A 12,937-nucleotide genomic window follows, 5' to 3' on the forward strand; every position below is an offset into this window, starting at 1 on the left:
CCATGCTACACTGCTCTTGACATCACTGCCTTCTACTGTTCATCTTCCATCAGATGGCCACGTGTTAGGTTATCTTTTCATCTACTGCTGGGTTTCCAGTCCCTTAATTTCCTGAACACAACTGCAGCTTTTCTAGGCTTCTGTGTATTACTGTTTGTACAATCTTCCCATTCAGTGTCACCTATAGATATGTTGGGGTTGTGCCACAAAACCAGTTAATGCCTTTGATCCAACCAGGAATTTACCAGCTCACCAGCTAATGCTTCATTTACTCAGGGGGCTGGCTGGAAAACAAAAATTTTACTTCACAAAAAAAAAAAAAAAAATAGAAAATGGAAACAAGCTCAAAATATTAGAACAAAGCAGACATTAAAATTATATCTTTCTGTGGAAAAACAAAACAAAACCCAAACCAAACAACACAGTTAGTGTCAGACCAAGCAGATCATGGATTCATTCAGACCCTGCAAGTTGATGATGCACTCCTCTCCCCCTTCTCTTAGGCTCTCCCTATTTAGCTGAAGCACTTCTTGTATTTTCAGTATCTGAATGCCTCGTGAACACAAACAGATTTATTCTCACTGTAGAGGCATGTTATTTATGTAGAGCTGAGCCATAGAAAATCTAAGGAAATTTTCCAGAAGGACTTATGAGTTTGTATATACACACTTGCAGGTGCCCAAATGAAGATACCATGTGCACACTGACTTTCAGAAAATGCTGAATGCCTCTGCCTGAAAACTTAGACCCCTCAAGGGTTTTCAGCTGGTTGCTCAGATATTGAGATTCCTCAGATAAGTAGTCAATTCTGAAAACAATATTGAGCAAAGAGGTCTGAGGTTATACTGGCAGCCTGTGGCAAAGACTGCAGGCCAGATTAATGGGCATTTATATGCTAAACTTCCACTGAGGATGAAGTTCAGTGAGAGCAAGGGACCTAACCAAGCTTTGGGGACCTGGGCCTCCATTTCAGCTGTCCTGTCATCCATACTACTGCCCTATCATCTGGACCATCCTTCTCCTCATACTGCAGCGTAGCCTTATACCACAGGGCACCTGCAACCATGAGTTATGGTTGAAAAGAACTAAAAGCAAAGAGGGTTTTGCTGGTGTTAAAACTGAAGATGGACTTCAGCACATCTTGTCATCCCCAACGGGCAACACATCCCAGCCAAGAGGCAGAACACTGAAACTACTACCCTGAACTGGGCTGGTGATGTGTAACTCCCGTTCATCTTCTGGTAGCTTTATTTTTGAAAAATTCTCTCATCTCATTGAAGTACTAAAATGGGAAGCCAGTCAATTGGCAGATGAAGGGGTCAGAGCATGTTAAACTCCACACAACATCAGGCAGCTCTTCTATTTCTGCGTGACAGCTCTGTCATGGGTCTGGTGTCTTAGGGACAAGACAAAGGAGCAATGCCAGCACATTACCGCTGCCTATAGAGTCTGGCAAAACATATGGTCCATCTGGCTGATTTATAATGGCAAAGGAGCCAATTCATATTTTCTATATATTTTGGCTTAACATCTTGATTGTGACATATAACCATGGCCAATTTCAGGCTGGAACCAAGCAAAAAGAAACAAAGCTGACCCAAAAAATATAAGGGAGAGGCCAAGAAAAATGGTGACTTTTAAGTCATTGAGAATACTGCCATCTCTAGGCACTCGGGGTGCTGCAAATATATGCAAAAATTAACGTAGGCCTGAGCAGAGTGCTGGTGCTATGAAGGGCACTGGAAATAAATAAGCCTTCCATGTAAGGAGAGACACTCTATCATGTACTGAACTCTGCACGTTATGCCACAGGGAGGTAGAGAAGGCGTCACTCATGCAACCAAAGTCCCCAAGGGTTGCAGCAGAAAGCTAGGCATGGACTGTCATCCACAGCCAAAACAGACACCCATAGGAAAATGAGAGAAGAACAAGCCACGGAGCCAATGGATTGGGGAAGGGCACTCATGAAGTCTGTCAATCTTCCAGCACCATTAAGTGACTTAATTTTCTTTTAAGCCCTGTAATTGTCTAGTTGGCGGGACTGCCTTGCATGACAGCTATCCCACAAAGGAAAGCTCACGAAATCTGCTCCAGAGCAGACAGAGCTAATTGGTACATAGTGGCTTTAACTGATCTGGCACTGCTGAAATCCCTGGAAGTAAGACATAATAAAGGCAAGGCGGCCACAAAGCCCCACATATCAAACCGCTGTTAGCAGCGAGTCTAAGGAATCATTCGGAGATTAACAGCAGGGGTGAGAGCCCTGCCCTGGCCAGCACATACCTGAGGATATGGCAGGCCGGGCACGATTACTGCTTCTCTGAAGTGAGTCAGATACAACCTCCTGCCAACTAGCCCTTGGTGACAAGGGAAGTCTATGTATTATCTGGCTCAGAGCCCAGTGACCAATAAACCCCAATTCAGAGACCAAGCTCAGCCGAGGCCATTAAACCAACCAAAACCCAGACTATCATTTAAACCTCTTTCCCTTGCATATCCTTTCTCTCTGTGGTCTACAAAGTGCAAGGGAGATGGGATTCCTGGGTTCTTGCCACCTTGTATACCAACGTATCATACAGTTCCAAGAAAGAGGGAAAACTGAAACACATCATGAAATAGAGAGGTCACAGTCTAGAGAGGTTTTAACCTTCCTGTGTCTGGACTGTGGCCTGCACATCTAAGAAGACATGGACATTGTCCCTTCTGTGCTTATGCCCCTTCTCTGCATACAAACCAGTTATGTTTTGTAATGTGATATATTCTCATTCAGCTGTCCCCCACCATATGCCACTGTGCTTCCCTCCTGGCTCCCAGCCTCAGTACAGAAGAAACCAGAAAACTTTTAATCACCCCTAATAAGCAGGTGAATGCACTTCCACAGACAGAATCAGTTTAGCTCAAGCTAAAGCTGAATGCAAATTTAAACACTCCTGGTGGCCACAGTTTTTAATCACAAGGTGATCTTCTGACCAGCTGTCTATTCTTCCCTCACAATGTCCAGGAAATCCTTATCATGGTATCAGGAGTCTGGCAGGAGGAAGATATGGTGCCAAACTCCCTGACCATAAGCTACTTATGGTCAGTGGCTTAGGCTCAAGACAGATTAACTTAAACCTAATAAATTCACTGCAAGAACTTCTGCTCCAAGATCCTAAAATCTTCACCAAAGTCAATGGGGACTGTAATCAGAGGTCTAAGAGTTTTTGGTCTCCAGTTGACTATCCAGCTGTCTACCCAGTATGACTGTAGTTCAGTCAAGTTCAGTTGTGGCTATACTGTAGTTGTGTTTATTTTATTTTCCCTTCTCACATCATCACACATAAATACAATCGGTCAGCGATGCTTGAAAGGCACTGACATGCAGAATGATACACTTGCACTTACTGTTACACTTTGCCATACCCAGGAGCCTTCTGCTTTTCATTCCAGTACACAGAGATGCCAGTTTTCTTAATAACATGCCAGCCTTCTTGGCTTGCATGTTATATTTCTTCATTCAATTTTTCTCATTTCTTTGCGAGTAGTAGAAGCTTCACAAATAAACGAAGCACTCGCCTGTGCTTTAACCACCAGACAATATTCCTCCCACACTGCACTTAGTGAGAAATGAAAGAAGTAATAAAGCCACAGAAGGTTCAGTTTACCCTGCTACAGACAGATATGTAAAGCAACCTCTTCTATCAAGCCAACTCCTCCACCACAAATGGATTCACTTCAGTGAAAAGCAGCATTTCCACCCTCATTCTCCTTGGTAAATTCTGCTTGGGGAGGATATGTTTATTGATGGTCCAATTTCTGTAGGAATGACCCTACTGATGGACCGTACTGTAGGGACTAGCTGAACCTTGCCTTTCCTCAGCCCCGGCCCATCCTCTGTGCTAATGCAATGGTTTCCTGAGGGAGGAAGGAGCTCTGAATGTTTTCAGATGTACCTTTTTGCCCATGAATATTTTATGGTCAACTCGCGATTACCTTTATGAAGATTGTTGGGGTTGTGAATAGATCAGGCCATCAGATCAGAAGCACTGAGGCTGGACCCAGAAGAATTATAGTTATGTTTGTCTGGAGCTGTATAATGTGGGTTTATCCAATGGGACAGGGCTATGTTAAGTATGTCTGTACTCTATGATGTTAATGAACCTTCTTCCATTAGTCCCCAGCATATGGTCTTCTGTCTTAAAGTACATAGTTTGTATTTTCCACTTCTTTATTTTTTCTGACTTGTCTAGTCTCATTACATTAGATAATCAAGGGTCAACCGTCTTGAATTGTGCTAAAACATTAAATGAGCACAGCATAAGCAGATGGTGACTGAAAAACTCCAGGGTCAAATAACCACTGAAAGCTTTTGTAGCACAGGTGTTCCTGAAGTAAATGGGAGATACTGATAAAGTTCTGGGACTTCCCCTCTCCTCTGATCTATGCAGAAACATAAACAAAAGTGCCCAGTGATTTCCAACCAGTTTAGTGCACTAGGGAAGTGCACAAGTTCCACATGTCTCACTTTGAGCTTCGCTGTTGTAGGATTATTAAACTGGGCCTTTTTTCTCCTGTTTACATATTTTTGCATGATACTTGTCAGGGAGTTATCTCAGCACCTATCATCTACTTGTGAAATTATCCTCGGCACAATGTTGAAAATTAATTATTATTTCAGTTTACACAGGATGGCCTGAAGCCCCAAAATACCGAGCACGTTTATGTATGGCAAAGTCAGGAACTGAATGCAAAATCCTCCAACCCAAGCCTTAGCCACCAACTATAGCTTCTTCTTGAGATGCTTCAGAGGCAACTTTTCTGTTGCTGTGGCAGCATGAGGTCCGAATTTATATTCCCCCATACAAAAGCCAACAGGAAAACCATCTTACGAATAAAGGCTACGCATCATGGCCCTTAATTTAATCAGGAGTTGTTATCAATTACATATCCTTTCAGGAGGCTGCCCTCAACCTCTTGCAGAACCTATTCTTATGCAATCTTCCTTTTTTTTTCTCATTAATTTGGACGTGATGGCAGTGCTGGCCTAACAGGGACCATGCATAGCCTTGAGGAACCGGCCCTCTGGAATAGCGAAAGAGATTGTCTCACAGACCAAGAGGAAAAGGGAAAGACACAGAGCTGAACCAAATAGGGTTAAAAAAGGCAATGGCAGGAGTGGATTCCATTTGTTTTTCCTTTACACAACCCCTTCCAGGGCATAATCTCCTTGCTGCATGTCCCTCCTTTTCATCCTCCTGTTTCTATATGCCCAGAGAGGTCACTAGAAAAGTCACTATTAGGAGGCAGCCTGGGTTAGTGGCTAAGCCATTGGATAAGGAATTCTGAGCTCTATCCCTAGCACAGCCATGGGCCTGCCGCAAGACCTGGGCACCTTTCAGTTCTCTGTATCTTCATTTCCCTCCCCTCTCCCCAGACACACACATCTGGTTCCTTTATTTTGCTTGAAAACTCATCTAGGCATAGGCTGTTCTTAATGAGGTTGCACACAGGGCAGGTCAGTACAATTGCAGGCTTGGATGTGGGTTTTCGGAATGCTTGCAATATAAATGATAATGATCTAAAACCCATCTGTGCAAAGGTAATGTTTTGAAGGAAAGAGTTTCACTCCACGAATGTGGGACTGGGGACCTGTAGGTGGGGAATGCAGGAGGTCCTGGCAGTCTTTGAGAAATGAGGAAAGCTGAAGCAATGACTACTCCACAGGTGAGGCCTTGAAGAACAATTCTCTCTTACGCTTGGAAAGAGCATCTTTCCATTTCCCTCTGTTTTCATGCTTCTTTCTTTTAGCTTTTGTTTTAAAAATAAAGATGATGCCTTTTTTTTTTTTTATTAACTCCTCTGGCCTTCTCCCTTCTTTCTGTCTCTAGGTCATACTCATCTTGCCTTACGCTTATACCTTTCCTAACATCCACTTCTCTGTCTTTGCAGTCTGCTTTCTCCGATCCCTCCATTCAGCCCTCTTAGATGCCTCCCCACCCCCATCATCTCCTCGCATCGTGCATGTGCATTAATGGGAGAGAAAGCAAAAATAAGAGCCCACCCATTACAGTTCTCTCCACAATGCCCAGAAGGATCTGTGTTTGAGGCATGTTTTAAAGATCATTGTAAATCAGGAAACAGCAAGGTGGAGTGAAGGGAAATTGGAAAGAGCTCTCAGCTTACGAATGTATAATGCAAGAACATGGGCCCTCGCTCCAGTTTAATCTTGCCAACAGTTACTAGACCAAGTTCCTTGAACAAAAAGTCATTATTATGACTAACCATTCTGTATTTATAGAGAAGTAACATTAGAAGAAAAACAGTTCAAGCAGCACTCTTGCGCTAGATGTTCTTTGCTTTTTCCTATATGTGGTCTTTTATTCTAGCGTTAATTGTGGTTATAAATTATTCCCAACCTGCTTTGGAATGAGTTTACACAGACTTTGTGCTGTTGAAAACACAGTACATTTATACATACAAGACATAAAGCATTCAGCAGCTCCAGGGGTAAAAATACCGTGTATCAGGAATCAAACCCACAGAAGAATTAAAAAGTACTTATCATTAAAATATTTCTCTGCCTGTTGCTACAAATGGCTGCAGCTACTTCTGCACCACGCAGAGGACACTGGACTGGGCAAAGTGGTCACTGACAGGTGTCTTTGAGAGGCACTTGTGACACGAAAGTTTTTGTTTTCACAAAGGACGAGATCTGGAGATAAGAGTCTTGTCAAGACTGAGTGGTGAACAGGATGGGGAAGGAACGTGGGCACCTAACCCCTGTGTATGACCATCCAGGCCAGAAAAGATGGGGCCAAAAAAGCTTGAAAGGGAGAAGAATGGCTTATATTTCTTTTTTTGCTGTGTTGGAATATATCAGCCCCCACGAGGGGGAATGTTATTTGAACCACCCGGGGTGCACATTCCTCTGAGAGCCAGGGAACGTGGAGCCTTGGCAGGCAGGCCAGATGCCAGGCCAGGACAGAGCAACCCTCTCACAGCCTTCCTATGTTTCTGTCAGCTCTAGCAAAGGGGGGAATGAAAAAAAAAGAGCTTGTTAAGTCTCATACAGCTTTCAGATCAAATTTTTATCCTGTTTCACTTTGGAAGTCTCTTGAACAAGCTCAGTGCTTCAAAGCTGAGGCTGCAAATCTCCCAGGGAAGGTTCCTGTGTTTAATAAGCTGTTTTGACTGGAATTCAAAGAGAAAGTAAAGACTTCTGTTGGCTTAGCTGTAGAAAATGCGGCCCAGACCTGTAACCTCATATCTGACCAGACAAAAATGTGTACTCTGTTAAAAATTGGAGATTTCTCAGAAACATTGGCATTAGAATAGCTCTGGTTCCCCTGAAGTCAATAGCAAAAAGTCTCATCATCTCTAATGGAAATACCTGTGACTAACTTTATTTGGAAAGAAGGTGCTGGAAGGCGGTGCCATAACACTGACATAACAAACCTGTAAGTTATATAGTGGCTCAGCTACTGGGCAAAATAGTTTATTCTTTTCAACGATTCCACCACAAAATTAACCCTTGAAGGGCTTCGTATGCTAAAAGCATGCTGAATGCTGACAGGCAGGGAAGCACAGAGCAACAGAAATACTATTAACACGATGCAATGCTTATAATTAACTTATAATAAGATGGAACCATGACTTATGCGATTCAGACTTTCTTGAATGACCTGAGTGAAATTTTGGTGGTTTCTGAGGACCCTGTCAAGTTTCCCTGGTGCCTCATCTCCAAGGCCTTCAAGCACGAGGTTGCACATCACCCCTGTTAACTGCACCAGAAGTCCTGGAAACAGTGGATCAGTCCTTCCTACCACTGCTGCAGTGAGACATGTACTCATACCACTTCCCTTGGTGCTCACACTTTCCATCCTAGGGCACACAGATACAAAAATAAATACTGCATCAAGACAGTGAATGTCTCCAGAGGATTTCACTAAATGAAAAATGAAATCTAACCCCAGCAGAGACCCCTTTGCTGTGACAGGTCTTGTTTTCTTTAAGCTTTGTTTTTCTTCCTCTAACACAAATATGATCCATCATCCGCCCAAATTCAAACCTGATGTAGACTTTCAAAAACTGCTTCCAGCTAACTGTGGTACTTGAATTGCAGTCAGTCCTTTCCCATCTATTCTTGTTAATGTCTCTATTCACCAAACTTTCCCTCACAATTAAATTCCCATATTTGAAAGTTAAAGTGACAGAAGTGAACAGCCCTGCCTGAAGAAAGCATTAGTCCTCACATTTCTGCCAGCGTGGATAGGAACATATATGCCCTTTGCAGGCTGGAAGGTCCACTGTAAAAGTTTCCAAAATCCACCTGTTTTGATTAGTATGGTTTGCGTGCAGGAGGCCAGAGAGAGTAAAATATAGAGCTTTCATTTCCCCTTTGATTTCAGCACTTCTTTTCTACTAACTGCCCCATTTCCTGATTCATCTACATCAAAGTTAGTAAAATGAAAACACTCCTGGAAACCTACAAATCAATAGATAAAATAACTGAGGTTGATCAATTTGCTAAGGTCAGAAGGACTAGTTGCAATTTTCAAATGACTGAAGAGTATACATGCTTATTTTTATAGCAAACTCATCAGTTATCCCAGGATTCCAAAACTCCTCATTAAAAAAACAGGTTTTTAAATTTTCCAGTAGGTATTACTACTAGTGCTGGTTAGAAAATACGTTTTTCCCACCTTGGAACATAATGACGGCAATGATTCAAATACAGAAAAATGTGACCCAAAGTAGCTGAATTTAAATCTAGACTTTCACAGCTCCCATGAAGCATCATGGGGAAGCAAACAAAGTACATCATCTGAAACCAAGTCCTGCCAGAAATTTCAGACAATAGGGCAGAATCAGCCCAAAAGACAAGTCAGTTTTAGCTCTTGTGATGTTCTGCAGCAGCACTGAAAAGAGAAATGTTCTGAGTTAAATGCAGTTCCTTAGTCTACAGACAGGCAAAATTCCCTATAGAAAGCTCATATCTTCTGTAGTTTGGGCTTTTTTTCTTGTCAAAGACCAGTCCTATTTCAAAAAAGATTTTGATAAAAACCTTCAGACAATCAGCTACATATAATAACAGATAAAAAACTCACTTTACCATTAGGACAACTGAGACACAGCAATAAGTAGTGGTTATAGATTAACTTTGTGGTAGACCTGTGGGCTACATCTCCAGCATTTACCCTGAGCAGCTGCCAATGATCAGTTTGATCCTGATCTCTTGATTCCAAGTTTGGCATCCAAATAAATATTTTGGCCAGTAGAATTTACTTTAATTTAGTTCAGAAATTTTCTCTCCATTCCTTCATAACATGACATTATCAAAAGCAAGCAAACCAAAGGGACAGAATCTAAATCTCCCTTAAATTTGAGTAACACAGGAGCAGCTTACATCCAAGTTAAACACAGTATAAAATGAAGTAAGTGGAATCAGAATCTAGCAAAAGTTGCAAAAGTAGAAAAACTACCAACACAAGAAATTTTTCATAGGGTTATTTGGTTTTTGTATTGGAGATTGGGGAATATCAAGGCACTAAGACAATGTCAACGCTCTGCTGGGGCAGCGATTCTTTCCCTATGTGTTTGCGCAGTGCCTCGAACAAGGAAGCTCCAGTCTCAGCTGAAGTCTATAGTCATTAAAGGAATGGTAGTGCTAACAGTTGTGTACCACCCTCTAGATAAGCAACGTATGTGCTCCAGGTGGCTCACAGTCTAAGTGAAGAACGCAAAGCATGGGAGGAAGCAACTCTTATTTATACCATTTAAAGGAGGAAGACCAAGGTCCAGAAATCTGAACAAGGTCATATATTGCCAAGAACTGAATCAAGGTTTCCTCAGTCCCCATCTAATGCTTCAAATGGGGGGCCATCTATCTTCTCTCTCAAGGAGAGAATCATAAGCATAAAAGGCATGCCTTTGATGCACTGACAAATCACCTGCCATCAGACGGTTGTTTATCTCATAAAAACATTCATTCTGTCATAAAAGTGGGTTTCCTGATTAAATAATAGAACTAAATAGGGGTTGGTATTGGGACCGGCACTGTTTAACATCTTTGTCGGCGACACGGACAGTGGGATCGAGTGCACCCTCAGCAAGCTTGCTGATGACACCAAGCTGAGTGGTGCGGTTGACACGCTGGAGGGAAGGGATGCCATCCAGAGGCACCTGGACAGTTGGGCCCATGCAAACCTCATGAAGTTCAACAAGGCCAAGTGCAAGGTCCTGCACCTGGGTCAGGGCAATCCCAAGCACAAATTGGGCGGAGAGTGGATTGAGAGCAGCCCTGAGGAGAAGGACTAGGGGGTGTTGGTTGATGAGAAGCTCAACATGACCCAGCGATGTATGCTGGCAGCCCAGAAAGCCAACCGTATCCTGGGCTGCATCAAAAGAAGCGTGACCAGCAGGTCGAGGGAGGGGATTCTGCCCCTCTACTCTGCTCTGGTGAGACCCCACCTGGAGTACTGCGTTCAGCTCTGGGGCCCCCAACATAAGAAGGACATGGACCTGTTGGAGTAAGTCCAGAGGAGGGCCACTAAGATGATCAGAGGACTGGAGCACCTCTCCTATGAAGACAGGCTGAGAGAGTTATAGCAGCCTTCCAGTACCTGAAGATAAACAGTACCTGAGACAAACCACAAGAAAGTTGGAGAGGGACTTTTTACAAAGGCATGTAGTGATAGGACAAGGGGTAATGGCTTTAAACTAAAAGAGGGTAGATTTAGATTAGCTGTAAGGAAGCAATTCTTCACTATGAGGGTGGTGAGGCACTGGAACAGGTTGCCCAGAGAAGTTGTGCATGCCCCATCCCTGGAAGTGTTTAAGGCCAGGTTGGATGGGGCTTTGAGCAACCTGGTCTAGTGGAAGGTGTCCCTGCCCATGGCAGGGGGGTTGCAACTAGATGATCTTTAAGGTCCCTGCCAACCCAAACCATTCTATGATTCTATGATTCTAAATCATATCTTTGCCTGCATTGAATAATGACTATATGAAATGTAGGGCTCACATCCTTTAAAAAAAGTAGCTGAACTTCAAAAGACTGGGCTTCAGTGTTACAATAACTAAAGGACAATTGCAGGACAGTTGTTTTTCCAATGTCGGACAAGCTTTAATATAAATAAAAGTATAGAATAAAGATTTCTACTACTTACCAGCACACTGATTGTTTTCATCCAACTGGTAACCAAATCGACAGATCAGAGGTCTTGTAACAGTAGGGTAGTTAGGAACGGGGCCTGGTGCTGGGGGCGGTGGATAAATATTTGAATAAGGATTCAGATATGGTGACCGATACACTGGGTTTGTTCGGGGTACGCATAAATAGCCACCATTCTGGTTGACACACACCATATCTCCTCTGCAGGCCTCAGGAATAGTCCGACATTCATCAATATCTGGAAGGAAATTGCAAAAGTTAAATGAGTGAGTGCTTCTTAATGGGACCTATCCAAAAAATAGTTAACATATTTTTCTCAAGACTTTGCTAAAAAATTTGATACTCTTTTTGAACGGAAAAGCTAATCCTTCCTTGTGGAGCCTCACTTTGAAGTTAGATCATAATAAAACAGGAAACATCCCATATATTCAATATATCCTGTGTTCTACTTGTTTTACTTCACTATAAGAGGGTAGAGGGAGAGGGGAAAGCCTGCTTTGTTATTCTATAAATGTTCAGTTTAAACACTGATTTACACATGGCTACAGCATGCTACTGCCTGTTCCTGGTAGAGGGTCTGTCCAAACCACAACATGCAGATCAGGATTTTAAACACTGGTGGTTTGGTTTGCCCAGCTGTGAAACTTGGATCCTGATTTGGAACTCCTGAGCTCCCTCCCACAGAAAAAGTTAGGGATGTTCAGATCTGGGGACGTGGTTCAGGCCTCTTTCTTGCTCTGATTGAGATCGTTGCTGAATTAAATTTAGAAAGATATAAATGGTTTAGCCAAACTGAGCATTCGCTTGGTTCTTGGAGCACAGAAGCAGTAGGTTGCTATGACAGGGCAAGCAATCTGTTGCTTGTTTTTCCCTTACTGTTTGAGTGACTTTAATGCACACAGAAGATGCTGCCCTGGAGACTGAATGCCATTGATAAAAAGATGCTATAGGGCAAAGTGCGTGTTTCCCTATATTGCCTCAACAATTTACTTGGAGTTTCAACCCTGAGCAGTGCTAGACTTTATCTGAGCCTCCAGGTGGAGGCTGCCAACAAAGATAGTAAATAGTCTGGAGGAGAAAGAGGAGGGTAAACAACCCTTGTCATTTGGCAACTAGTCTGAGCTCCCAAATTCATCTCAATGCATCACAGCTATTTGAGAAGTGCTGGCAGCCAATTAGTATCTCAACAATGTCAAAGATCTGTATATATTTGCGCTATGTAAACACACACACATATTTCTATATATACGTATATAATTTTGTATATACATATACACAAACACACATATTTGTCACACAGCAAGAACTTTTCAACTAAAACATACTAACAGCAGCACAATGTTAACTCAATAAAGTCAGAATTTCTGAACCCCAATTTAAATGTATTGATTTAATTAAGGTCCTACCTAAGCACTGCCCAGAGGCACGGTCCAGGTCAAACCCATTAGTGCATTGTTGCTAAAATGAGAAAACAAAGGACACTCAGTGACTGTGAAATGAGAGGGTTGCAGAGTCAAACGCTCATCTGGATTATTATGCCTAATACAATTGTTCAGCACTATACAGTACACCAAAATAAAGTCCCTTCCCCAAAGGACAGTCAGCAAGGCATGAACCTGAGACATTAGCACGTATGCCAGCCCCTTAACTCAGAAGGTCAGTTCCCTCAGATAGTGACGGTGTCAGGCTGTTCATCTCCCCGGCAGTAACCAACACATCATGTGTGATGGGCTCCATACCATTTGTTAACACAGAAGTACATTCTTCTCATTTGGTGTCTTGTTTTTG

The 12,937-nt window shown here is 42.7% G+C and overlaps 1 protein-coding gene across 2 annotated transcripts in view; it reads right to left on the bottom strand.

Annotated features, from left to right (window-relative positions):
- The window catches only part of FBLN5 (fibulin 5), a 65,678-nt gene that overhangs the window by 37,617 nt on the left and 15,124 nt on the right, over positions 1-12,937 (bottom strand). For both annotated transcript variants that reach the window (XM_076345306.1, XM_076345305.1), the window contains exons 3-4: positions 12,556-12,607; positions 11,145-11,387 (exon numbers count right to left, since the gene is read on the bottom strand). In XM_076345306.1, the coding sequence (XP_076201421.1) occupies positions 11,145-11,343 (199 nt within the window). In that variant the 5' untranslated portion in view covers positions 11,344-11,387; positions 12,556-12,607. The remainder of the gene's footprint in view (positions 1-11,144; positions 11,388-12,555; positions 12,608-12,937) is intronic.

The sequence above is a fragment of the Aptenodytes patagonicus genome, chromosome 7 (genome assembly GCF_965638725.1).
Source record: "Aptenodytes patagonicus chromosome 7, bAptPat1.pri.cur, whole genome shotgun sequence".
Taxonomy (NCBI): Eukaryota; Metazoa; Chordata; class Aves; order Sphenisciformes; family Spheniscidae; genus Aptenodytes; species Aptenodytes patagonicus.